The 25,344-nt window shown below is 47.3% G+C and overlaps 8 protein-coding genes across 8 annotated transcripts; 4 read left to right on the top strand and 4 right to left on the bottom strand.

The window, feature by feature from the left end:
• Positions 1–534: 534 nt before the first annotated feature.
• On the bottom strand, positions 535–2,446 carry DET1 (Broad-range acid phosphatase; the record flags this gene model as incomplete). The annotated part of the gene is made up of 4 exons (XM_031150562.1): positions 535–573; positions 764–1,734; positions 1,816–2,271; positions 2,392–2,446. The coding sequence occupies 4 exons, from the start codon at positions 2,444–2,446 to the stop codon at positions 535–537; spliced, it is 1,521 nt and encodes a 506-aa protein (XP_031005259.1).
• A 503-nt stretch (positions 2,447–2,949) lies between these two features.
• Positions 2,950–3,543, top strand: PRKRIP1 (PRKR-interacting protein; the record flags this gene model as incomplete). The annotated part of the gene is made up of 1 exon (XM_031150561.1): positions 2,950–3,543. The coding sequence occupies one exon, from the start codon at positions 2,950–2,952 to the stop codon at positions 3,541–3,543; it is 594 nt and encodes a 197-aa protein (XP_031005262.1).
• Positions 3,544–3,757: 214 nt separating this feature from the next.
• cct3 (T-complex protein subunit gamma) lies at positions 3,758–5,558 on the bottom strand (the record flags this gene model as incomplete). Its single annotated transcript, XM_031150560.1, has 4 exons — positions 3,758–3,853; positions 3,902–4,539; positions 4,586–5,176; positions 5,225–5,558. 4 exons carry the CDS (start codon positions 5,556–5,558, stop codon positions 3,758–3,760), a joined length of 1,659 nt encoding a protein of 552 aa, XP_031005261.1.
• Positions 5,559–6,129: 571 nt separating this feature from the next.
• Sdr16c5 (Epidermal retinol dehydrogenase) lies at positions 6,130–7,234 on the bottom strand (the record flags this gene model as incomplete). The annotated part of the gene is made up of 2 exons (XM_031150559.1): positions 6,130–6,723; positions 6,770–7,234. The coding sequence occupies 2 exons, from the start codon at positions 7,232–7,234 to the stop codon at positions 6,130–6,132; spliced, it is 1,059 nt and encodes a 352-aa protein (XP_031005264.1).
• A 3,328-nt stretch (positions 7,235–10,562) lies between these two features.
• On the top strand, positions 10,563–11,512 carry Ogfr (Opioid growth factor receptor; the record flags this gene model as incomplete). Its single annotated transcript, XM_031150558.1, has 3 exons — positions 10,563–10,725; positions 10,878–11,041; positions 11,096–11,512. The coding sequence occupies 3 exons, from the start codon at positions 10,563–10,565 to the stop codon at positions 11,510–11,512; spliced, it is 744 nt and encodes a 247-aa protein (XP_031005263.1).
• Positions 11,513–13,282: 1,770 nt separating this feature from the next.
• Positions 13,283–15,177, top strand: qutD_2 (putative quinate permease; the record flags this gene model as incomplete). The annotated part of the gene is made up of 5 exons (XM_031150557.1): positions 13,283–13,399; positions 13,451–13,517; positions 13,569–13,700; positions 13,754–14,359; positions 14,408–15,177. The coding sequence occupies 5 exons, from the start codon at positions 13,283–13,285 to the stop codon at positions 15,175–15,177; spliced, it is 1,692 nt and encodes a 563-aa protein (XP_031005266.1).
• A 3,559-nt stretch (positions 15,178–18,736) lies between these two features.
• LHYA1_G005612 (uncharacterized protein) lies at positions 18,737–19,711 on the top strand (the record flags this gene model as incomplete). Its single annotated transcript, XM_031150556.1, has 2 exons — positions 18,737–19,083; positions 19,324–19,711. The coding sequence occupies 2 exons, from the start codon at positions 18,737–18,739 to the stop codon at positions 19,709–19,711; spliced, it is 735 nt and encodes a 244-aa protein (XP_031005265.1).
• A 1,054-nt stretch (positions 19,712–20,765) lies between these two features.
• LHYA1_G005611 (uncharacterized protein) lies at positions 20,766–22,173 on the bottom strand (the record flags this gene model as incomplete). Its single annotated transcript, XM_031150555.1, has 2 exons — positions 20,766–21,125; positions 21,187–22,173. 2 exons carry the CDS (start codon positions 22,171–22,173, stop codon positions 20,766–20,768), a joined length of 1,347 nt encoding a protein of 448 aa, XP_031005268.1.
• Positions 22,174–25,344: the final 3,171 nt, after the last annotated feature.

Genomic DNA, 25,344 nt, shown 5'->3' with positions numbered 1-25,344 from the left:
AGATCTGGAATCTGGAATCTGGGATGCAAGAGGAGGCTGCCCCTACAGTACAGTAATAAACCGACATATTTTCCCCAGTTGGTACAGTAACGAAACGAAATTACGAACGACAACTGAAATCACATCATGAAACTCGAGCGAAGGAGTAATAGGCTTGGTTTGGTGTATGTCTTATTCTGAACATACATGTAACATGGCGTTATCACCCGCGCAAGATACCACTCTCTCAATTAAATGAGTTCTTTATGCCTCGCTTGGTTGGTGTTCTGAGTACAGGAATTAACAGGGGAGGGGATGGATTATTTTGCTACTGAAGACTGAAAGGTCTTCTTTTTATATCTCAATTCAGCGTTATCTGTCTGTCTGCACTGGATGCGAAATATGTATGTATGTAGCAAATTTGACGATGAATTCATTTATATGTATGTGTATTTGTTTGTTTGTTTGTTTACTTGTTTTGTTTTTCGCTTTTGAATCTTTTGCATGCCGTGCATATAGAATTGTTCCTTGGCCCAAGAAATGACGCGCGCTATGCTATGCCATGCTATACTTGCTGCTAATGCATTCAAACGCCTAGCATCGTAATCCAGACGAAACTTCGGTATTCGAATGGGCCAGGTGAGTGAGAATTCGAACTCACCCGTGCTGGACACAAAAACCGACACTGGTGTTCGTCGACTTGCAATATCCTGCTCGACTTGACTGACACGTTGAGAATGCAGTGGGCACCCCTTTGCCTTCCTCAATACACGCTCCCCCTCACACTCTTATCCTTCTCCTCCGCCGCAATCAAATCCCCCAGTTCCCCCTCATCCCCAGCATCACTCCCGATATCACTCTGATCGCCCAACGCATCCGCCAGCGCACCTCTCCCCATCCCACTAGCCTCCCTCTTCAACCCCTCGTTGAAACTGGAATTCCCCACCCCCACCCCCATCCCCGTGTGCCCAACACCAGAACTGCTCTTCTTCTTCGCCAACCGCTTCCTTGCATCTTCTTCAGCGCTAAACTCCGTATCGCTGCCCGCTTGGCTCGTGTTCCCGCTCGCGCTGCCTCCGAAATCCCGGCCCGCGTTCTTGACGTGCAGTAAGTGGTCGTGCTTGGGGCTCTTTGCGTGGTTCCGGAGTCGGTCTTCTACGGAGATGAAGGATGGTGTGCCGTCAGGGCTCGAAACTATCTCGTCCAGGCTTTTCTGTACGTCAACTTTGGGAGGTGGTCCAATGCGGCCCCGTGGGTCGTCTTCATCTTCATCACTGGACGATTGCCATCTCCTGGTCGCGGGCCTGCGAAATGCGAGAGATTCGGTAGATGCGGTGATGGGCGAAGTTGTTGTTGATGTTTTGCCATTCTGTTGCATGGCGTGCATGGAGTTCTCTTTGCGGAAAGAATGTTTGCTGTGATCACAGCCGTTTGGACAGCCGCCCCACTTCTTGCGGACTGGGACTGCGGAAGCGGGGTTGGAGGACTCAAGTAGCTTCTTTTCCTTCTCTTTATCTTTTTCGGATAGCAGCGGGCTGGGGGCGGCTTTCTCTTTTGCTGTTGTGGCAGCGAGACGCTCGCGCTTTAGTTCGGACCATGTACGGAGGTTGTTTTCTAATATGTATTTCCCTGAGTCCTCTCTCTTGCGCATGATGAGGAATTCGCAATGGTTTACGTTCCGCAGGTCTTCGAAATATTCGACGCTGAAGTGGTACCATTTCATAAGGAAGACGCGAGACATGAGGCCGTGGGTGACTATTTGTCTTATTAGTATTCGTTATTTTCACAACTCCTTCGCAGCTCTCTGGTCGACTGAGACGGAGGAAGTGAACATACCTAAAACACAAACACTAGCACAGTCATCTTCCCCAAATTGCCTCCATAGACTCTCATTAAAGCCACTAACTCGATCATACGCATCCGCCGCAGACTCCCCATTAGGAATCCTATAGAAGAAATGCCCATAATCCGCCCTCTCCTGCCACATGCGTTCCATTTCATTCGAACATGGCTGGAAGTTTCCAAAATCCTGCTCTCGTAGTCTCGGCTCCTCATACACTTTGATCGAGTGGCGGGGAAACGGCGAAGGGGAAGGTTCATCCGAGGTTAAGGTGTTAAGAATACCTTCTGTGGTTTCTCTGGTTCGGCGGTACGGGGACGTGAAGAAGTGAAGGGTGTCATCTGCGCGCAGGAGAGAGCGCAGACGTCGACCTGCCTCGGCGGCCTGGATCTTGCCTTCGGGGGTGAGTTTTACTCTGTGGTCTGGTATTGTCTGGTGGATATCGCGGTTTTCTGGCTTGAGTTAGTGGTATGATTTTGCGGGAATCAGCGCGGGAATCAGCGTAGCACAGAGCCCTGCACGACATGAAGAGAATGCAAAATAAGCTGAACGGTGTACATGGGGGAACTAACTGTTGCCCTCTGACTGGGCGTGTCTGATCAATATTATCATGCGAGGCTTCCCCATCTTGAGAAGGATTGTGGGGGCAAGTTCAATTTATTTCAGGTGTAGTATAATAATAAAGTAGAAGTACAAACACTAGAGAATGGTCGAGTTCGAATATAAGTACCGTATGTACTATAAGATCTGAGACTCCTGATTTCCCCACTACTGTCTATGCTGGAACACTGTTGTTGTTTCAAGCAAGCAAGCCTTGTCTTATCGCAAAAGTCCCCTCCCTTGATATCGCTAACTAATGATTCCAAGGGGTGTGTTTTTATTACGAATGTATACGTAAGATATCAATAAATAAGCAATATCAAAGCCTTGCCATCTCATACCTGTACAGTCAACTCTTCTATTTGTTCAGCCTCGAGCATACAAATATAATCTTCAGACTCCAACGTACATCTCAATCATCGCCACTGCCATTCGCTATACCCGAGGCAGACTAGCCAACACATCTCCAACCTCACCTCACCATCGCATACTGTACAATCACAACTCATCTCACATCTCACTCTCTCACAATGTCCGAAGCCATTCCCGAAAGCATCCCCACCTCCGCCGATCCACGCTCCAAGCGCCCCCTCAAGAAACGTGCCTTGTCCCCGCGCTCAGAAACAGCCTCTCACATCAACGCGCTCTTTGCAAAACCAGACCAAGAGATCCGTCTCCCCGCCAGTACTTCATCCTCCCTCACGCATAACGGTCCCCTCCCCCCAGAGATCGTCACCAATGTGCAGGGATCCAGCGCCGGTGCAGGCAGTGGGGAGTTCCATGTGTATAAAGCCAGTCGGAGGCGCGAGTATGAGAGGTTGAGGCAGATGGATGAGGATGTCAGGAAGGAACAGGATGGGGAGGATTGGGATAAGGAGAAGAGGGAGAGGGAGGAGAGGGATAGGGAGAAGACAAGGAAGAATCGCGAGAAGAGGGAGAAGTTGAAGAAGAGGAAGGGTGGGAAGGGGGGTGGTGAGGCAAAAGGGGAGAATGGTACGGGTGGGGGAATTAAGCCTCGTGTCCAAGTGGGCAGTACGCAGGCGTATGGGGGGGAAGGCAATGAGGACAATGAGATGAAGGGTGTGGAGCAGGCGGGTGTTATTATTCATGATGATGATGATTGAACAGATATCGAATCTGGCTAGATGAATCTACGAGGTGGGCCAAAAAGGCATGCATTATTATAGTTTCAGATCAGCATATCGTATAGGGCGGGTGAGCTTTCTTTTGGCATGAAATTCGCGCATGCATTTGCCCCGAGCTTCTATACTATGATACAAGGGTATGCCGCGCCATATTATCATTGCTTTTCATACACTGACATTGTATCAAAGACATCTACTCCTCTCCTCCACCTGGAGCACCACCGCCTCCAGCTTGTCTTGCAGCCTTAGCACTGCAAATATCATCGACTCTCAGTAGCAGGCAAGCAGACTATAATAGATTAGTATCAGGAAATCAAGAAAGATGCGTTCGACATACCTCAATAGCCGTCTTAATGCTCTGTAACTTGACAGCCTCTGGCTCCCAAACACCATACTCCTTCATATCAACAAGTGATCCCTTGTCACCATCAATACCCCACGTGCTTTGACCCTCGGCATGCTTGGCACGCAACGCAGTGAGAACTCTAACGGGGCTGGCTCCGGAGTTCTGGATCAGAGTTCTTGGGATGACTTCCATAGCCTCAGCAACAGCCTTGTATGGCCATTGCTGAACGCCCTCAATACTCTTCGCAAGCTGACCTAATCTGACAGCAACAGCCATTTCCGTAGCACCACCACCGGGCGAGAGTCTTGGGTGGAACATGACGTTGCGGGCAACGGCCATCGCATCGGCCAAATTCCGGTCAACCTCATTCAAGATATCCTTCGAAGGGCCTCTAAGGAGGATAGTGCATGCTCTTGGGTTTGCGCACTTGGTGAGGAAAGTAAAGTACTCATCACCAATCTTCTCAATCTCGAAAAGACCACATTGGGTTCCGACGTCAGATTCTTGGAGATCGTCCACACGGTTGACAACTGTTGCCCCTGTAGCACGAGCTATTCTGTTGTTGTCTGTCTTGCGGACACGGCGGAGAGCAGTGACATTGCCCTTCAAAAGGTAATGTTGAGCGAGATCTAGGAATATTAGCCAAGCCTCTGAAATTAGACGACGTAAACTCACCAGAGACACCCTTCTCAGTAATGACCAAATCCGGTTTGAGCGCAAGAATAGAATCGCACATAAGCTTGACCTGTTCCTCCTCAATCTGCAAGATCTTGTTCCAGTCCTCCTCCTTACTAATCTCAATATTCGTCTGAGATTCTCCCTTCTTGTACTCCAGTGTGCAATCCAACAGAATAATCCTGGGGTTCTCTATTCTTCTCCTCATCTTCGGGTGGGTAATATCCTTGTTGACCATAACACCATCCAGAACTCTGCTATCCTCAATCTCTCCACCTGGTACCTTCTCAACTCTTGCATAACGCTTGATGTCGACCTCCTTCTTGCCACCACCTGCATCAAATGTGACAGTTCGAACAGCTTTCAGTGCAAGATTGCACATCAGGGTTGACCATCTGGAAACGAACTTCGTGCCGATGGACGAGGAGATCAGTTGGTACATGGCCTCGTCATCGTCGATATCGACTGGAAGGGAGATCTCGTCGATGATTTCAAGGGCGTCTTTCAGGGCGGCCTTGAAGGCGGAGATGATCACAACCGGGTGGATATTTCGCTCTAACTGGGGGAGTGCTTGTGCGAGCATCTCTCCAGCTGCATGGTGTTAGCTGCTGTTCAAATATGCCATCTTGTAGTCCGTACCCAGGATAATAACAGTCGTAGTTCCATCTCCAACTTCCTCATCTTGTGTTCTGCTGAGCTCGATCATGCTCTTCGCCGCTGGATGTGAGACCTCGATTTCTCGCAGGATGGCATGGCCGTCATTTGTCAACACGATACCTCCCATAGGATCCAAAAGCATCTTCAGCATAGCCTTTGGTCCTAAACATGACCGGATAATATCTGCGACACTATTGTTTATAAGCTTCTGATCTTCCACGGCCTTGTGAGAGCTCGAGGCTTGCTGGTGGAGCTTACGTTTTCGCTGCGGTGATGTTGGACATCTGTGCTTTTCTTCCGGTTTGTCTGTCCCCATTTTGGGTGTCTGCAAAGATCCATTAGTACTCTGAAGCTCTGGTTGGGGAGAGCTTCTAGAGCTCCCTCAGTTTGTTTGATTTTATAACTTACTCATAACCACCACGGGAGCCTGCATCTTGAAAGTTTCGCTCTGTAACTGGCTACCGAAGGCTATGTGGTCGTATTGATATGGAAATCTGACCGTCGGAAGCTTTCGCAGAATGAGGTTGAGATTTCGAAGAGCTTGCTGTCCAGGCAGTTTCGCGTCTTCCAAATTTTTGAAGGTTCTCGCGTCGAGCACGTGATCCAGGGGTTCTCAAGATTGTGCCCAGCTTCAGCGGTCTTAAAGTAACCACTATGCGGCTGTCTTTTCTATTATCAAGCACTCTTTGGGAGTGTTCTTAGTTGAGGTTTAGTTGGGAGTTTCAGCTAAGTCAAAAGGCACCTGTTTAGAGGTTGACCTCAGTTTACATGGAGATATCTCTTTAGATGCGGAAAAGGAAAAATTCATTTGACTGTTTTACATTACATTTTGCGGTCTAGATAATTATAGTTTAATCTCGGCGCCAGCACCAAGATCATCTATTTCATTATATCAGAGGTTCTTTCTCTCCTTCCCCTCTTCCCACGAAGCCTTTCATACCGCTGTCAACACCAGACATCTTCCGCATGATAGTCTGTACACCCACTGGCATGACATTCATCCAGTCTATCCATCGTGCATAAAGTGGCATTGCCAGCTCTGTGCTACTCCCCCCATCAATAGCAGCAATGACCTCCTTCGCAACATCCACCGGTTCTAATACGGGAGCAAAGAATGAATTGGGAGTCTGGACACCAGTGAAGAGAGGAGTAGTCAACTGGCCAGGAGATACAAGTATAGTCTTGATATTTGGTGTCGACTTGAGCTCCGCTGCCAAAGATTTGTGCATAGCTGTTATTCCTGCCTTAGCAGCAGCATAATCACTCAAATGAGCGGCACCAATTTGGCCCAGAACGCTCGAGATGGTGACAATTGTACCTTGTCCAGCTCGCATAATACCAGGGAGGAAGTTCTTGAGAACATAAAAGTGGGAGAGAAGGTTTACGTGGAAGTTGCGCTCGATTTCTTCGATTGAAAGGTCGAGGAGGGGTTTCCCGTTGACGATTGCGGCATTATTGATAAGGATTGTTGGAGGACCAAGCTGCAAATTGTTAATAGAGATCATTAAATGTGGTAATGATACTGACATCTCTTTCAATCTCAACCGCTACCTTTGCTACCTGTTCCTTGTCGCCCACATCACACTTGTAGACCGACACTCCTCTCGCTTCTCCCGACTCCAAGTCCTTGACATCTAGCACCGCAACCGTAGCACCCCTCATGCCGTAGACCTCTGCAATCAAAAGCCCCAGGCCACTTGCGCCACCCGTAATCACAATGACTTCCTCGGAGAGATCTACTGTGCGTGGTTTCGAGTATGCGATCTGGCGATTAAGCGTGTTTAGGAAGAAAAGAGCGGTTAAGAGAGACGCGTATGCGATGACAACTTGCATCGCAGGATGCCACCAGGACATAGCTTGCGCGCGCATACATAATGGGAGCATCCATGCCACGAAGGGGTGTAAGAAGGTGACATTGAGGACCTTGAGGAAGAGGTCGATGGAGAGGGGCTTAGCCCAGGAGAGTTCTCGACTGCGCGGTTGGTAGGACATGTTGACGATGCGATGGAATAACGATTATGGAGATTACTGAGAGAGAATTAAAGAGGATAGAAGAGGAAGAGGAAGAAGAAAAGTGTTCAGACCTTTGGCACCATATTCTGAACATGAGACGAATTATCATCGCCTTGAAACATCGAGGCGCTTCCTTCGTACCATGCTTTGAAACGAAAGAATCGTCCGAGCTTTCAGCCTTGCGACATCGACATCTCCCAACTCGCTTCCTCCTCTTCTTTCTTCTTGCTGCACATACAGTAGTACAATACACAAATCGACCTTCTTCCTTCCATCGTCGATAAAACTTTCGGCAACAAATACACCTTTCAATGTTTGTATGCGTTTGCAGAATATATATGCTCTACTGGTCTCTGTATCCCTCCGCTAGTGCAGGAGGCATCACACGCCTCCTTTTTTCTAAGCCCATAAAATTGAGTCATACTCTTTAGTCTAAGAGTAGTCTTCTAGATCCATGATTTCCTCTTGGCAGAGATTACTAGGCGTCTAAACGATAAATATTTCCCCGCGTTGTTGGAGGCAATCCTACAACGCGAGCCCCACAGAGAACATGACGGTCCAGGTATTATATATTTTTCAGCATTGATCTGTTCACGCGTAAACAATACTAGAAGCCTGCAAATGATTTTACGAATCCTGGAGCTCGGATTTCATCCAACCATTCTAGCGCACATAGGTTTATAAGTGCGTTCTTCGGAATAGCATGGGCTAGAGACGCTCTTGAAAATTAAGTACTCGAAGTTCTATTTTCCAATGTGTGCAACCCACCAAGTTTCAAAAAGTCATGACACTATTTCAGCGTGTACAGTAAGTTTTCAAAGCTATCTATATGCCTCATACCGTTGTCTATTCTTGCCTGAAGCATCGGTTACAGGCTGGCGGTCACCATGTTTCCATACTCAGCGTAGAGAAGTCTTGCAGCCGGCGCAAACATGGATTTTAAGCACTCCAAAGGGATAGAAAACAGTAGAGAAAAATCAAGTGGTTATGGTTGTTAGACACATCCACAAGTCTTCCAACTCACGCAATCACTAGGAACGTAGACATAAGCTCACGCATGACTTTCGATTTGCTAACGAGCGAACTCAACATATCATTCCTCTTTTCCACCACCATTTCCCAGACCTAAAAACGCCCCCTACACTACGCCCCCAAGCGCATGACTCCCAACACTCAGCGAACTAGCTCATTTTCCAACAGATGCTCACTTCTGAGCCTTGTTGCTAGCGTTGCCGGCAGAGGTGTTGGATCCAAGTCCACCGGCTCCTGCATATCCAGCCGAGTTACTGGAATTCACATGTTTATCGCCAGTAGACTGAGCACGAGATGCAAAACCGTTGGCGGACATGTCGCCACCATTCTTGGCCTCGGGATGTTGTTAGTATGTGTTGACGTACGTGGGGAAGAGGGACCTGCTTGCGTAGATTGAATGCGCTGTGATGCGTCCTTGGTCATCCCATGATTGTTAGGCATTTTGGAAGAATCGGGGGAAGTTTTTGGGGTTCGACGTTTGTGAGGATTCTGGTTGGAGATAAAATTGTTTGTGATTTTTGGGAATGGTGGGGAGTGGTGATGATCAGTCGAAGATGGCAGTCGAAGAGAGCTGGAAGAGGGGCTTATATATGGCGATGGCGGAAAGACTGTTCAGCATTGGGAGGGCCAAATTCTGCTCCTCTTTCACAAAGAGAAATACTAAATTCCGTACCCCACCAATAACTCAATCCTTAAAAATGTCTCAAGTGTGGCTTCCCGTCGAATGCAAACTTATGTATAGATGAAAATATATTGAAAGCACGAGTTACGTATGAGTAGCGTTTGAAATCAAGACCAATAAAGCATGCTCCCGAAAAAAGGTATGGTCAGCATATATGATGTGGCAGTCAAGAAATGGAAGTTCCACCAATGATACGTTCTTGAATTGAGGGCTGTTTGCTATGTCGATAGACGATAAGTGAGATGTGATAAAGTTTCCAGATTTCCGACCAGCTCCCCACACATGCGAAAGATTGGACTGGCATATTCAGGCATTAACCCGTCATCCATGCTTTCCCTGAGTCATGTAGTTGCAGCAGAAGCTTTGAGATTCATGCGTTTTCAGTTTCTGAAATACGATTGGGTGGCTTGGGTATATGCAAGTTTTAATATAAAGGTCTGACTCGTAATACTCGGGCTCTGTCCTAGTATATCCTTCAGATGTCAAATTTCGAGTGCTAGTTCTCACCAAGCAATTGCTCCCAAGTCAGAAGCCCCAGGGCGTGCTCGGAAGTATGCATCGCAGGGGACAGATCAGGGCACAAAACTCTACTACTCGGAGTGCCACATCCATTCTGCTTCCATGATGTGTGGCCGAGATCACAGCTTTTGGGATTTTGTAGAAAGATCGAGGAAATGAAAGTCTAGAACTCATGCAACTTGGATTTTTAACCCGGAAGAGTTTCTGGTGCCCGATCTCAGGCATGCGATAGGTTCAACAGAAAGACGCAGTTTCACTACAAGCTCATTCAATACAAGTTGCTTCTGCAAGTAGCCTGATGGAATGACCTCTCTAATACTTCGTCCCAGGCCTGATAATTTACCGAGATCCAGGTCAAGTGGACGGGCGACAATGACTTTGAAAGCAGGAAAGAAAGACCCCCCTCCCCTCCCCCTCCTACCCTTGGTTCTGGTGGAGTTATTACATCGGGAAGAAGTAGAAATGTAGTGGAAGGATCTTGACTTCAACGAATCGTGATCCCACAACGAGCTTCTCGAATTAAGAAAAAGAAAATTCAAGGCAGGCATATCGAAGCAATTACGACCAAAAAACAAACACTGACCAATATTTAGATGTCCAAGTTCATATTAAACCTTTTTCGTGCTACTCAAATGAAAAACAATTGGACTTTGAGGTAGTGAGGTAGTGAGAGAAACCATCACAAACTGGAGTGTGATATTGCAATCACGAGTGGCTAGATACTCAGTACATGAAGCGATCACCTTGGTGCTATGTATCATCAATTGCTCACTTGATCACTGCAATTTCTTCATAGTGTTGATGCAAAGAGAAATAAAGATCACTGAGTGTGGTTGAGGTACATGGGGAAGGTATCGCCGAAAACAAAAGCCCCACTCAGATCTCAACCCATCGCTTACCTCATCCAGACTAGTTTTCTCGCCTTCCCTTCCTACCTAGCCTTGCGCGTGCTTTCAGCCTTGCATTCATTCCATAAAGGTGGTTTTCCATAGAGCGAGGTAATAGACCAAATCGCAATCCAAAAAATCAAGTCTCACAACTCGCAGTCAGCATTGTCACGATATCACCAACACGATGAGCAGACATGATCTATCGAATTCGCCGGCTCTGATCAAATTCTACAGGGGCGATGGTACGGATTTCCAAGGGCGTTATCTAAAGGATATGATGAAGTGGGATATGAGGAAACTTGAACAAGACCATGCCTACATCCAGACTATGTTTCCTCTCCCAGAACGTAAGATATTCTACGATTCGCTTCACTTCCTTTTTGCCATGCCTTGGAGATTCCTGAGATTTGCTTTCTGAAGCCTTTGCTTGTGGATTCGTGCTCCTTACTCCCAGTTGAAGTTGGTTTTGGAAGAGTAATGCTAACTCCTAGTTCCTCAGCATCCATGATTGTAGGTGGGTCTGCACCTAAGATCGACTACGAGGTATTCAAGGCTTTTCGAAAGAGCCCTAACCTGCGACGAGCACTCTATGATTCTTTCAGCAGAATCCTGTGGTTCTATGGTCTCAGGCCTAAATTGAACGAGGAAGGCCACTTTGAGACAGTAAGTCCGCACCGATGTCCTATTTTGTATTTGCCACTTATTAACACATCGCAGGTCGAAAAGAATCCCGACTCCTGGTCTAATAGCACGAGGTCGTGGAACACACAATTCGATCACAATCACCTCCGCATCACCCGCATAATCCGCTGCTTGCGTGTCCTCGGTCTCGAAGAAGAGGCGCAAGGTTTTTACGAATTCCTGAAAGAGAATGCTGCTCGTGCCAGCAAGACTTCCCATATGTATTGGACACGAGCAGCCAAGAGACCACTGAATGTGAAGCCGGATCTGAATATTGACGAAGGATCCTATCACATTGTCGGAGATACCTTCTTGAAGGCTTATGATAAGCGCTTGAAGGAGGCTGGGGAGAAAGATAAGCAGTATGGAAAGGGGAATTGGACTAAGACTGAGGAGGAAGAAGCGGAGGATGAGGAGAATTGGTCGCAGTCGGAGGATGAAGGTTTGATCTGAGTTGCAGGTTAGGATGGCACTCAGAGGTTTGTTTTTGGCGTTGTGGTGATGGACTTAAGAGGATGGAGTTTGCTTCGCAAGCGGTTCTTAGACTGATATTCTGATATTCATAGACAAAAGACTGAGAGACTTGGAGACTAGATACAAGTTACTGAATGCACTTTCCCACCTATCAGAGGTCTTCCCGGATCTGACTCAAGCCTCACCAACGAGCCGACAAGCATGACCGTGAATAATGGAGTTTGGGGAACGCCAACGCCTCCAACAAAGTAGCTTACTCCGGAGTACTGTAAGTAGTTAGAACGCCCCACAGAGGGGTTGACAGGCTTTCCTCATGTGGAATCGCGCTCTCTACCAGTGCCCACCACCAACTTTCCACTCCACTCCTCTCCACTCCACTCCACCCCACTCCACTCCTCCTCCCCACATAGATCCGCTATTGTAGCGCGTGAGGCACTGAGGACAAAGATATTCGTAAGACTAAGCAGCGCACTGGTTCAGCTTTGGGGATTTAATGGGGTGGTGGGAGGGGACTTCGTAAGCAGAATGAGCTCAGACGCAAAGAAATGCCCAAGTTGGGCTTGTACTCCGATACTCCGCGGAAAACATCTTGATTTCCTTTTTGGGGTTTAAAATCATGTGTTTTCAAACAGTGTAATCCCTGTTCGTCCAATCAAGTGGCTAGGAAACAGTGTTTATATCCGGCAGATCACTTGATCACCACTGCTCGGTACGGTGTCAAGCTTGACTGTAGATAGAGCGGGCTCCAATTACTTGTCCGCCGCGTGGAGTATTTGGCAAGTACTTGAATGTATTGTGAAATACAGCAGTAAATCGGGACTCAATCTGGTAACTCTCTAGCCGTTTATTACTAGTGAAGGGGAGGCTTATCATTCATTTTGATAGACCAGATATCCACTACTAGCAGCTCGGGTTCCAGATTTTTCCCCTCTCCCCATAAATTCGCGGGCTTGCGAACAAGGTTATGTTATGGCACAGCTAGCTTTTGTACGTAGTTGCGGGACACCCCACTTACCTCCGTATGGTAGCTTCAAATATACCACGCGAGAAAAGTCGCGATGTTCTTATGAAGTCATGAATGGCTCTGAAGCAGAAGGCTCAAGTGATGTGATGTGAATTGGTACTTGAATCAGAGCGAATTCGAATAAAGTATCATTGTAGAAGTATCAAGCTTTCTGTTCCAGTGCCAAGTCGCCAAGCTTTACCAAATATTCCTGACAACACAACAATCCTGTGCCTTGGTAGAGACACTGCCAAGAGCCCCTCCAGCGGCTCGCAGGTGGAATTCAGTCTGCTGCCAAGAACCAATAATAAGCTGTCAATCACCACAACGCACCTTCCTCATTAGGGGGCGCGCCCTGGTCGTCCCCACGTTCGTCTGGGGGATTCTCTCCACATCCAACAATTCCCCGCTATATGGAGGTAAGGGAGGTAGGGTTGTTGCACGGCGGGTGGAGTCGCACTGGTAGAAAAAGATCCTGTGATCAAAAATCTCATTCAGTCCATTCACAGTACTGGTATGGCATGGATGGGCATTAGGCATTGCGCGGGTCGTGCCTTCGCTCCTTCTGCTACTACTACTTAACCAACGCGCTCCTGCTTCTATCTCACAACCTTCTCTACTCTTTCCCTCCCCCTCCTCTTCCCTCCTACCCCTCGCAGTCTTTTACCTACAAATCTATTCCTATCAACGTCAATCCATTGTTTCTCTTCTCTACACCTTCAGATACTTATTCCAGAGAGGACAAAATGGCAGGTGGAGGACAGCCCGTTGGGCCTGGCATGTTCAAGGCTGCCCTAGCCGACACACCTAAAGAAGCCTTCAATTGGCGACTTATGATCAGCGTTATTTGCTTTGGACTCATGGTATGATTGTTCCAAGAAGCCCTTTACTCAAGTGCTAAATATAATCACCAGGGCGCTGCTAGAGGTTTAGATGAAGGTCTTATCGGCACTACAGTTACGCAGAAGAGCTTCATTAGCGGTACGTTCCTAAGCCTCCAAAGTTTTGGCATTGCAAGCTAATGATGTTCAGAATACAATTTAAAAGTAACAAAGACTTTTACCAAGGCCGAGCTCGCCCAAAAGACTGGAAATATTACGGCCATGGTACAGATTGGCAGTGTTGGTGGGGCTCTCATTGCCTTCATATTCTGTGACAAGATTGGTAAGTCGGAAGACCAAACACACACTTCTGAAGTATCCTAACAAACCTACCAGGCCGTATTTGGGCTACTCGTCAACTCTGTGCAATCTGGATAGTTGGCGTTATCGTTTACATCACGGCTGCAGGCAATTACGGACAAGTTCTCGCTGGAAGATTCGTCATGGGTCTTGGAATTGGCCAAACGACTGTCGTCGCTCCAGCATACCTCGCTGAGATTGCTCCTCGCAGTATCCGTGGTCTTTGCATCTGTATTTTCAGTGGTTCGGTCTACTTAGGAATCATGCTGGGATATTTTGCCAATTGGGGAACCTCAATTCACATTGCCAACAACACTTCGAAGCAATGGATTGATGCAACAATCTTGCACCTTGTTTTTGCTGGTATTATCTTGTTTTTGACCTGTTTCAGTCTTGAATCTCCTCGATGGCTTGTCAGCGTTGGAAAGGATGAACAAGCGACTACCAACATGTGCAAGCTTCGACAGCTATCACCCGATCATCCATATGTGCGCAGTGAAATGATCGATATCCATGATCAAATCAACCGGGAGAGAGAAGCAACTCTCGGTTCCGGATTCTTCGGTCCGCTGAAGGAACTCTTCGTTCTCCCAAGGAACAGATACGCGATTCTTCTCGGGCTGGCTTGTCAGCTTATGGGACGTATGTATTTCCCTTTCCCAAGAAAATCTCCTTTCTAACACAATCTAGAATGGTCCGGAGCACAATCAATCACCATCTACGCCCCCCAATTCTTTGCTCTATTAGGCACGACTGGCAGCTCCGAGAAACTCTTTGCTACAGCTATCTTCGGTGTGGTGAAGTTCGTCTCCGCGCTTATCTGTGCCTTCTTCCTCGTTGATTTCCTCGGCCGAAAGCGATCCCTCACAATAGGCATCATCATCCAGTTTATTTCTATGCTCTACATCGCCATTTACCTGACAGCCGTACCTTCAATCTCGACAGGCCAGGTACAAAGCACAATAGCAAAACATGCCGGCACAGGAGCGATTGTCTTCATCTATTTCTCTGGAGTTGGATGGGCTCTTGGATGGAACAGTATCCAATACCTTATTGGCGCAGAGATCTTCCCCCTACGTGTCAGATCCCTCGGCACATCCATGATCATGTGCTTCCACTTTGTGAATCAATATGGAAACTCGAAAGCTGTCCCACTGATGCTTATTGATGGATCACCAGGCCTCTCGCCTAAGGGCACATTCTGGCTCTTTGTCGCAGTCACGGCTCTGGGATTGGGCTTTGTCTGGTTTTTCCTTCCCGAGACTGCGGGCAAGTCGCTTGAGGGGATGGATGAGATGTTTAGCTTGCCATGGCACATTATTGGACGCAAGGGTGCAGAGTTGACTGCTGGAAAAGGCAGCGTTGCTGAGGCTATTGCAATTGGTGATCACGAGAAGGCTGATATTATGGCGCGTGAAGAACAGGTTGAGGATGCGGAAGAAAGGCCTGCTCATGTATAGAAGGACGGTATTGGATAACAACCTGGTGTTAATAGGCGTTAAGGTGGGAAATCGAATTTTTACAAGACTTACGAATAATCTTGGTTCAATGATAACAAGTGCGACGACTTACAATTTATTTCGTGATATTAAATCCTCCCTCGACACAAAATATACTCCTCCCATCCCGCGTCGCCGCCTCTGCTCTAATCTCATACCAACCCTCCGGCGTCATCTCCGGATACAGTGGCATCGGGGGAGACCAGTTTTCCGTATACCCTTTTCAGCTTTCAGGATAGGAGCGATGCAAGTCTAGCACCTTATCCTCCTCATTCTCATTCTCCTTCTCAGTCTCATTTCCTACGTCGAAAAACTGCCACATGTCGATATCACATAACGGTGCATAGTAGAGCGGTGATAGCTCGGCGAGGTGAATGTGCCGAGGAGGCGGATTGTGAAGTAGCAACCACTGGAGGGGGAGAGGGGGAATGTTAGATTGTTGGTTTTATTTGAGTGTGGAGGAGAGGGGTGGTGAAATGAGTTAGGGGTTATGTGAAAAGGGTGTATGTGTGAGGTGGATGCCGGGAAGAAGTGAAGGTGGGGGGAAGAGGATCATAACACGGGATGAAATAGGATAGGGACTTACATTGTTAGATCTATGGGGCCGGAACCTAATCACCTGATTTAGAAAATGGAGTTGGAGTTATCGTTGGCGATATATGGGGAGGGAGGTGATCAAGGTTTGGATTGGAAAGCAACGGCGGAGATATGATCACACTTTGCTGAACATGTATTGCTGAGACTCCATGAGCGAGAAGGAGAGTTGCGATGCAATGCTGAGCAAAACGGCTTTAGTACGAGTATACATCTCATGGTTTTCGAAGCTTGTGATTTTGCATAGCTGCAAATTAAAGAGAAGTAGTTGCAATTAGGCAGCTGTGGTTGCATTGCAGGAGATTAAAGGTAAAGGACGAGATGGGGTTTGGAAGAGGTTTAAATATGCTTAAGAGGAGGCGAAGCAGAATAGAAGGTTTAGATGGCAGAGGGAGAAAGAGTGAGGAGGAGAGTGAGGACCGAAATAAACGTATAATGATCTTTCAGATACTTGAATCTACCTTCTATCTCTACTAGCATAATCCGCCGACGATTAATTACCAGCTCTTATACATAACTTGTTATCCTCGTACCACTTTCATCATAATCCGCATAAGTCTAGGTAACAATTAATGATGTTTGCTTCGTATAATCATATTTGCTATAACTCGGGTAAGCCTAATTATCAGCCCCAATACCAAACAACCTAATTTTTTCGAACCAATTCTATTTTTATTTACTTATATTGGCAAACTGTACGATGCAGTTTAAGATGTCTTTCAAACACTATACATATATAGTGTTAGCTATTACAACCTAGTTTGTCGCTACGTACGGATGCGCCTACATGTCATCACCGCACCAGAACTAGAATCAGACTCGGGAGAAAGATACGAGTGCGGAATCTGCCAAGAGCAACTCGTTAATCCCAATGACATCTCTCTGACCAGAAACAATCGAGCAAAGATTTTATTGGACCTGCAGAAGATAGGTCTTTTGGCGAGGGATTGTCTCAGACACGTCAGTTCGGGTTCGGACGGGGAGGTTCAGGTCCTGGAGGATTTCAGGCCGTTTGTGTTAACTCTTGAAAGCCTGCTCTCTTCGCAAGAAGATGCGGGAATCATACACTTGCACGTATGCAGTCAAGACAGAGTGCGGCCATATCTTTGGCGTGCCTTGCCTGATGTCCTGGGTAACAAGAAAACTCTATGATAGGGAGCATTTCACATGTCCATTATGCAGAGCCGAAATGTCAAGCCTCGCAATAGAGGAACATCTACCACCGATGAGTTGGCAGGAAGAGGAGATAGAAACAGGTTCCTGCTTGGAATTGGAGGATGAGGTTTTCGACGGCGATTTGACCCCAAGTCGAAATTCGGCAATGCATGACACAGAGAGGAGCCAGGACGGTGACAGTTCTCGAGTTTGTATGAAAATGACGAGCGTTGAAGAGTGGTGTCAAGAGGTGAGCCGCTTACAGCTGTGTGGAATGATCAAGACGAGACGACGAGCGATTGTCACGTGCATTGTACGGGCTTCGTGTGCCAACGCGGGGCTTTATAAACAGCGTCCTTCCATAGCGAGTAATTCAGAACCTCTTACAACCTCACCGAAAGACGGATGCTGTCCCTCTGGGTGCTTATGTTGACCTTGGGCTGCTTGTATATGTTTGGATCTGCCCGCCCCGCCCCCCCTTTTCCACAAGACGTGCTAAGCGAGACGTTTGTCTTCCGACTGAAGCACTGAAGCCATTTTATACAATCGCAATAAGACGATGAGGCTGTTCGTGAACAGCGAGACTTCTCGCGACCAAATAAAACGACTCTTGTCGCAAATGCTCACCTAAATGAAGACACAAGTGCTCAGTCAGCATGATTCATTCTGAATTCAACGTTGCATCCAAACGCACCTTGGATCCTTCCGTCAGCCGATCCCCACCAAAAATATTATCCGCAGCCCCTTGTCTGATGCACATCATAGCATTTCCACCTTCCGCATTAAGATCAATCACACCCAACTAATCAAAAACGACCTTTGTTGCACGTCGCGGTTTGCAATCGAGTCAGTGTAGAATATGACGAGTCATGACAAGGGCCCGCTGTGCCCCACACTTGTGTCCGAAATCATATCATTGTGGTAAAGCTAGACTCTTAGCGCGCGAATCAACCAACAGTTGCTTTTGATCCCGTCAATGTTTCTGATTGAAACCGTAGCATTTTTGGCTCTTGAGGTGAAAATGTTCTGAGATATTTTGAGCTGGAAAATCAACCACTGAGAGGGAAATGTGAAATTTGAAGAAGCGCAAGCAAGATATGTTAGGTTTTGAAGATGAGGAGATTGGGAAACACTTCATAGGGTAGACGAGTCAAGAGCGGATTTTGAAGAGGAACAGTAGGTCCAGGTAGAGGGACTTTGACTAGGTAGGGCCCAGGAGCTGCTACTGCGTTTAAGACATCCCATAACGTATCCAGTCTGATTATAGAACGCTTACAGATTGTACCTGTTCAATTGAGCAAATTTCTTCCATCTCAAGTCTGCATCCAGGGTTGTGAGAAAGAGAGTCTTTGAATCCAACATGAGGTTGTACCTGAACACTAATCCCCATGCTTTTTTAAAGGGGGCTCCTTACCTCAGCTAGTGTAAAGCCAAAACCAACAACGAGCAATATGATAGAAAGACCCTATAATACTAGAAAGGAAAATGTCAGGTTCTATAACTCTGCTTTATAGGTAACGATCTTGCCGCGAGGTTATCGGCGTTGAAATCAACCCAAAGTGGTTTAGGGCATCTTTTTCGGCCAATGAAGTCGGCGTTCGCAACTCCCACAGCATGTCATTCATTCCTATGCCGACAATGTAAAGTCAATATAAAGGCTCTCTGGCCTTGCCTGCCAGAAGCCACGCTATTACGACTCCGATATACTGCCTCAAAGCACCGCAAGTCAAGTCCAACCCCAAGACTCCGTGTCGATATCAATAAATACGTTATGCGCGTTCTCCTACTTGGCGCAACTGGAAACCTGGGGAAACGGTGTGTCCCTGCCCTGCTCGCACACGAGCACGTACTCACGATATACGTGCGGAACCCGTCCAAATTCAAGTCTGTGATGTCCCCGGAGATCATTCAGCGTCTGGAATCCATCGTGATAGGCGACGCAACCGACACGGCCACCATCGCGAAGACGATCCGCGACCATGATATCGAAGGTATCGTTAATGTAGCCGGCAATCAGGTGCTCCCTTGGAAAGAGTTTCTCCTTCCCAAGATAGCGAAAGCTGTAGCCGATGCTGCCATGGCCGTTGGCAATGAACGAGGCGTCCCTTTGCGAGTCTGGTAGGCTTATGATCCTCATTCCAAAATTGCAGTTTTGCTTATAGGAGCTGGAGAGTTGGACATGGCTTCCGAGACATTTGCTCTCTAAACACGTGCCTCTTTATAATGCTAATCCGTTAGTGCAGGATTACAGCCGGCTTGGGGCTTCTGAAAACATCAGGAAGACCTTACCTAATCCAGGCATTGTGAGCCATTTCACACTGCTGTATTTCCATCTGATTGCTGAGAGTTCGATTCCAGTGCCCCATACATGGCTATGGTCCAGCATGATGCAACGTGCAAAGCCATCGAACAAATTTCTCTCACAAACCTCCGCTGGTCTCTGTTCTGCGTGGGGACCATGCACCCTCTGGATCGCCAGCAGACGGTTTTCGAGCCACTCAATGCTCCCAGGCCCCACAATCTGTTGTTGGGGGTCACGACTTTGCCAGCCTGGGTTGATTCTTGGTGGACTCACGTGCCCTTCATTGGGGAATTTGTCAATATCTGGGTGGTGCTCTTGTTTCAATACGGCACTAAGTATGAAGCTGCGGCTGATTTTCTGGCGGAAGACTTGGAGAGGGGGAGCGAGGAATTTGTGGGAGTGAGAGTCGGGATGAAGAAGAAGTCTAAGTCGAAAGATGACTAAGGTTGCAACTCGATTCGATGTTTCTTACCTCTTTTCTTACGTCTTATGCTGCTAGCTCAAGTTTCTCTTCTAGTTTCTTTCGGAATATGTTTGTGCAACCTTAGTCGCAAATGCCGAAGCTGTAGCATTCAAATGTTTGAGCAATGTCATTATTTATCCTCGGAAAGAAGCACCGTAGGACTAGTGTCTTCTAGAAGTTCTGCTAGAGATCGAGTCTATTGGATCGATTTTATATATTCCTATTTTTTATACAAACTGCCCATTTCTTGCTAGACATTCCAAATTTTGCCTACGCGAAATGTAAAGGGTTGAGCAAGAAGCCCAAACCTTCTTCCTTTTTCTCCTTCTTTATTTATGGCACATGGCGTGGGTTTCACACTTTTACAAGTACCAATGAAGTTGCAAGAGGGTCTACATAGTTTTATTTCTATGGTTGCAAAAGATTCAGCTAACCTGGTCAAGTTTCAATCATGGTGCCGAGAAGCTAGGAAATGGTATCGCACAAAAAGTATTAGGGTCTAGGCTGACTAGTCAGTCTCTCTTTAGTCTTCCCACACAGCACCAAATTCTCTTATAATCTCATTATATCAAGTCCTAGAGATCCGTCTCGGTACTTTATCACCCCCAAACCGGTGATTCGAAACCCCAGAATCCTGATGTCCAGAGCGTGGCGACCTCTTTGGAGATATCTGAGTCAATGCTTGCATATGTTTAGAGACCTTTGCAGCATGCGAACACATAAGCTCTAGCTAATTTGACATCTTACAGATATTGATAAACTTGGACTCGACTGCCCTTCTAATGTCCTCGCACAAGCTCATCATCAGTGAGTGTATGGCGATTCCGGTTCCAGGATCCCGAGTCTGTCGTAACCGTGGGCTTGGACTTGGCTACAATCCAGCTTAACCTTGCCAATTCTAGGTCTATCAGCCAGATTCGGCGAGCCCAGGGTATGTGAGGGAATGGTGTAATTCAGACTCGTGGTCCTGATTTTGGTTTGCGTGCCCTGCCCATGATCCGATTGGATCAACGCAACTTGCAAGACACGATTTCGCTAATTGTTTTGTTTTGGGAAGGTTATCGTTTTGCAGATGGGTTGTTTCGAAGCCCAATCGGCAAGCCTGGTCTTGTTCCAACCACTCCGCCATATTCCTTCTTGGTCCGCCTCTTTCTCATACCCAAGTCGCACACTCATCCCGATATAACAGATATCACCATGGTGCGAATATTGAAAGCATTCTTTGTTAGCCTCGCAAGCCTGGGCACAGTCCTCAAACGATACAGCATTCGATTCTACGCCACCTGTCTTCCCAAACTCTCCTGGATCAGAAGCTACATTGTCCCAGTTTTCGCGGGAGTCTAGCAACGATCCGGTCACAAAGTCATTGAATAACTCCATGTGGGTCCAAGGTCCCTAAAATGAAGAAGCTTAGCCAAGTTTTCGTATCAAAAGTACAGCATCCTTAATCACATACCAAGTTGTCTAGCCGGATTTTTTCGAACTGGGCAAATTCTTTCATATCCACAGGAGTAAGATGGTGAAACGATAATGCAGGGCGGCACCAATACTCTGGAGTCCCTGGGCCGAACGGCATTGTCGATGGTCTCTCCCCACTCATTAGCGGCCAAACATCTTGTAGCTCAATCCCGTACTCTCCCAGAGCCATACTGAGTACGAGATCGCCGCAACATTTCTCACTCGTTTGAGCGTCCCAGCGCGTGGCCGTGTCATTATGGCTAACGAAGAGCTCTTGCATGAGACCTTTTGATAGAACGATGCCGGACCCGCCGTGTGCAAATCGAACACCGCCTATATTCACCTCGGAACCAAAATAAGACTTCTTCTTCGGGTCCAAACCATTCAACCAGAGAAGCATAGTTGGCCAAACAATGTAAGTATCTGCATCGATCAAAATATACCAATCCATGTCCGGCTTCAAGGCCCAGGTCTTCTCCAAGACATGTATAAATTTGTATTTATCTAAAGTCCATGCCGCGGACTTCCCCTCAGGATCTTTGGGGTTTTTAGCATCCTTGAGGGTATCGATATTCTGCTTGGTTTGCCAGAGCTCACGCTGCTTTTTGTAAAATTCGAAATCGGTATTGGTGTTGACCATAGAAGCGGGAACTGTATCCAAGGCGTCGTACAAGTGGTAGTCCCCAATGTCTTGCTCGAGATCCGAGAAAATGAACGTATTCTTGGCGCAACGAAGCGAGGATTGCATCAGTGCAGGTACTTTCTGCGCTGCTTCTGATGCTCCGGTCTTGACCGACACCACGACATTCTCGGCTGAAGTCGCGACCGGGCAAGACTCTGGCGTGACGAAAATGGGTGAGGGGATGCTAGTAGGTAGCTTGATATCGTGCCGTGGAGAGAAGAGGAAATATCCCAGAACAATCAGCACTGCAACAACGGAAATCCGAAATCCGGCCACATATGATCGAGGCGACCAGCGTATCATCGCACAGTAAAGCCAATGTGAATTTCAAAGAAGTTGGCGTCTGGCAAAGATATTCACGAAGCTTCAAAAGAACAGTGAAGGACTTTGAATTGAGGGTAGTTGAGAGAAGGCTGTCAGATGAAATAGACTTAAAAGTATAGCGCGAGGCGCGGGGCGATGCGACGTCTAGATCCATCCTATCAGCTTAGCCTGCTTACAGTCAGCCCCATCCCAACCCCAGGGCCCAGGCTTCCCCTATCCCCAGCCGAACCCAAACCAACAAGAAAGACTTTGAAACTGGTCGAAACACATTCAAATCTGTTTGTATTGTTCCATTCAGAGACAAAGACCTCTTGAGTTATTGCCTACGAAGTAACATGATAAAACTGGGTTGGGTTATGTTGGTCAGCGCACTCGAGGCAATTCCAACCTTTTGACATAAGGTTCTATATAAAGAACTAGATACGTCCCGTCCGGCTTGAGGCTCTAGCGCTGGGATGCAGTTTTACGGATTTTAGGGCAGGTTAGGGTTCCTTCGGGGGCCTTAATGTCTATCTTTCTTGCTGGCCGGCCAATTAAACCATATGAAAGAGGCTCAGCGCCTGCAGCCGTACGGCTCAGTAGTACGTACAGAGTAGTGTTTTGGTTCTGGGTACAAGTCTGGAGGGCGCAGGCTGGATCCCTCAATGCTTATATTGTTCCATTTTCCTGCATCGCTCTTTGTGTTCGTTTTCGACCTTTTCGTGCAAAGATGGCCGTCTTTCCTCTTCTATTAGCGTCGGTTCTCTTTCTGGCGAGTTCCACGTTCGCTGCTTCGAATTACTTTCAGAACCCCCCAGATATCGGCACTGCGACGAAGAATCCGAGTAATTTTCAAGTTTACAAAGTTGGCGATATACTCGATGTCTCCTGGGTTACAAATGCCGATGTTGTAGATTTGATCATCAATCAAAAGGGCACGCCTGACACCGAGATAGATAGACCCCCTAATTCTGGTAAGTGGTGTAACAATGTGTTTGTGTAGAGCCTTGACTGACATGCTTGATACTCTTAGAATCCATAGCTCAGAGTAAAAGTTCATATACCTGGAAGGTCAACACCGACGGCACTGATGGAGGCGCGAAATTTGATCTTACTTTCAACAATCAGTTCAATTTCATGCTGTTTGTCCATGGACAAACCACCACGATCGCAAGTTCGGGATATTTTAATGTTTCAAACGCTACAATCGACGCAACTGGCAAGAAAATAAAAATATCTTCTTCCGTATCATTGTCACCCACCAGTCTTTCAACTTCATCTGCTGTCTCTTCCTCCGCCTCACCAACCAGTCCGCAAGCAGCCAGCGCGACAGCATCAGCCACAAGCACGAGTTCAACCCCAACCCCAACAAATACGAGTACGGGCCTGAGTACAGGAGCCAAGGCTGGACTGGGAGCAGGCCTCGGAATTGCAGGCGTTGCTGCGATTGCCGGTCTTGGCTTCTGGTACATATTATCTCTCCGAAAGAAGAGAGAGAAGGAGATGGAGATGGATGAACATCGAGGCAGCGCAGACCCTAAACCACCGCCATTATACGCAAACGAGAATTGGGCGCCCCCGTCGGAGCTGCAAGACGTAAATTCAACGGCAGTACATCCCACCAGAGTACCGTTACTGTCATCACCGCCGTCCGAGTTACATGTTCCCCCATCAGAAATGCAGGGGCCTCCACGCTCTCAAACTCATCCTTATGAATTGCAATAATGTATGATGAGCATTAGTCAATTGTCTATTTTTTCTGTATGGAGTTTGGAGCGCAATATATACACATAAGAATAATTTACCTTGGCCCATCTTACTTCCACGTCAGTTTCTTATTTCCATCAATCCAAGTCGAAGGAACATTGTGTACTTCGATTAGTATCATCCAAGTTGAAGTGATCAGCTTCTTTCCAGACCGTTTGTAGTAAGACTAGATCCTCGCAAGCTATGCTGTATGACTTGCAGGCATATATATGCCCTGCCCCTCTCCCGTCATGTCACACATATCCCGTGTTGGCGCGAGTTGCGTCACTTACCTAGAGACAAGTCACAAACATTCAGCCTCTGGCTTGAATTCAAACGGTTGGTCCGCTTAGGAAGTAGCTGCAATGCCCTACATGCATGCTCCGTGGCCTGCCTTGTTCCTCATCGCATAATGTCGGATGCATCAAAAAGTTACAAGTCATACATCTACTGTCAGTACGCTTACTAAATCTATAACCAGCATTCTGTACCCACCCCGCGTCTAGACTCCAGCAGCCCCTGAACCAGCGAAATATAAATATCCCATGCCCCGGGAAATAAACAGCATTAGCAGCACAGAAAACCAGATGAACGTCCCATGCATCAATTCGAAACAATGACATGAGCGAATCGGGCATTCATTCATTCATATGACGACCTTCCATCTGCCCAATATAGAACTGCACTCATGAAATTGCATGTGGGCGTCGGGCGGGCCTCAAATCTCCCTACCCTGCACCTGCCTCCTGCCCTGCCGCCGGTCATATTTTCCTCCGTGATCCTAGCGCCTACTGTATGCGCATGGATGCTGTCTGTGGCTTACATGAACCTGTGGCGTCTGCACCTTTCGACGAAGCGTTGGTTTGTATGTGAAACGGACTATCCGCATGCGGCTTATCGTGCTTACCTTATAGTGCCTAGGTACCTTACTGCGGGGTTCTCTGCATCTGTACAGTACTGTATGCACAGTACCAAGTACTGAGATGGAATAAATAGAGTTGAGGCGAGCTTAGGCGATGCGATTGATTCCCTTTGCTCTCTATGCTTGAGGTACTGTAAGGTACATTGCCTTGGAAACACCTTGATTAGGTATTTGATTCCGCTTGCAATCAATCTCGAGTGGGAAGGGAAAGTCACCAACCCGGCACGAACGTTGAGAGGGAATTGGCAAGGAGTAAGTAGTACTGCTTAGACTTGTGGAATCCCTCAATAGGGTAGGTTGGTTCTAGGCTTTATAGCAAGGCAACACTCCGTCCGCTATAGGAAGAAGAAATATGCAGTCTCGGTCGGTCTCACGTGCATTCATCGTACTCCGTATGCCAAATTTCAACTCACGCTCTATCGCTCCTGCTGGATTCGGAAACAATATAGAGAGAGTACTGTAGAACTGTACCTAGCCAAGTAGGCACCCTATTTAAAGGTAGG

The sequence above is a fragment of the Lachnellula hyalina genome (genome assembly GCF_007821495.1).
Source record: "Lachnellula hyalina strain CBS 185.66 chromosome Unknown contig00068, whole genome shotgun sequence".
NCBI classification, from domain to species: Eukaryota; Fungi; Ascomycota; class Leotiomycetes; order Helotiales; family Lachnaceae; genus Lachnellula; species Lachnellula hyalina.
The sequence above is the reverse complement of the archived record's forward strand: the minus strand, read 5'-3'. Positions and strand labels throughout refer to the sequence as shown.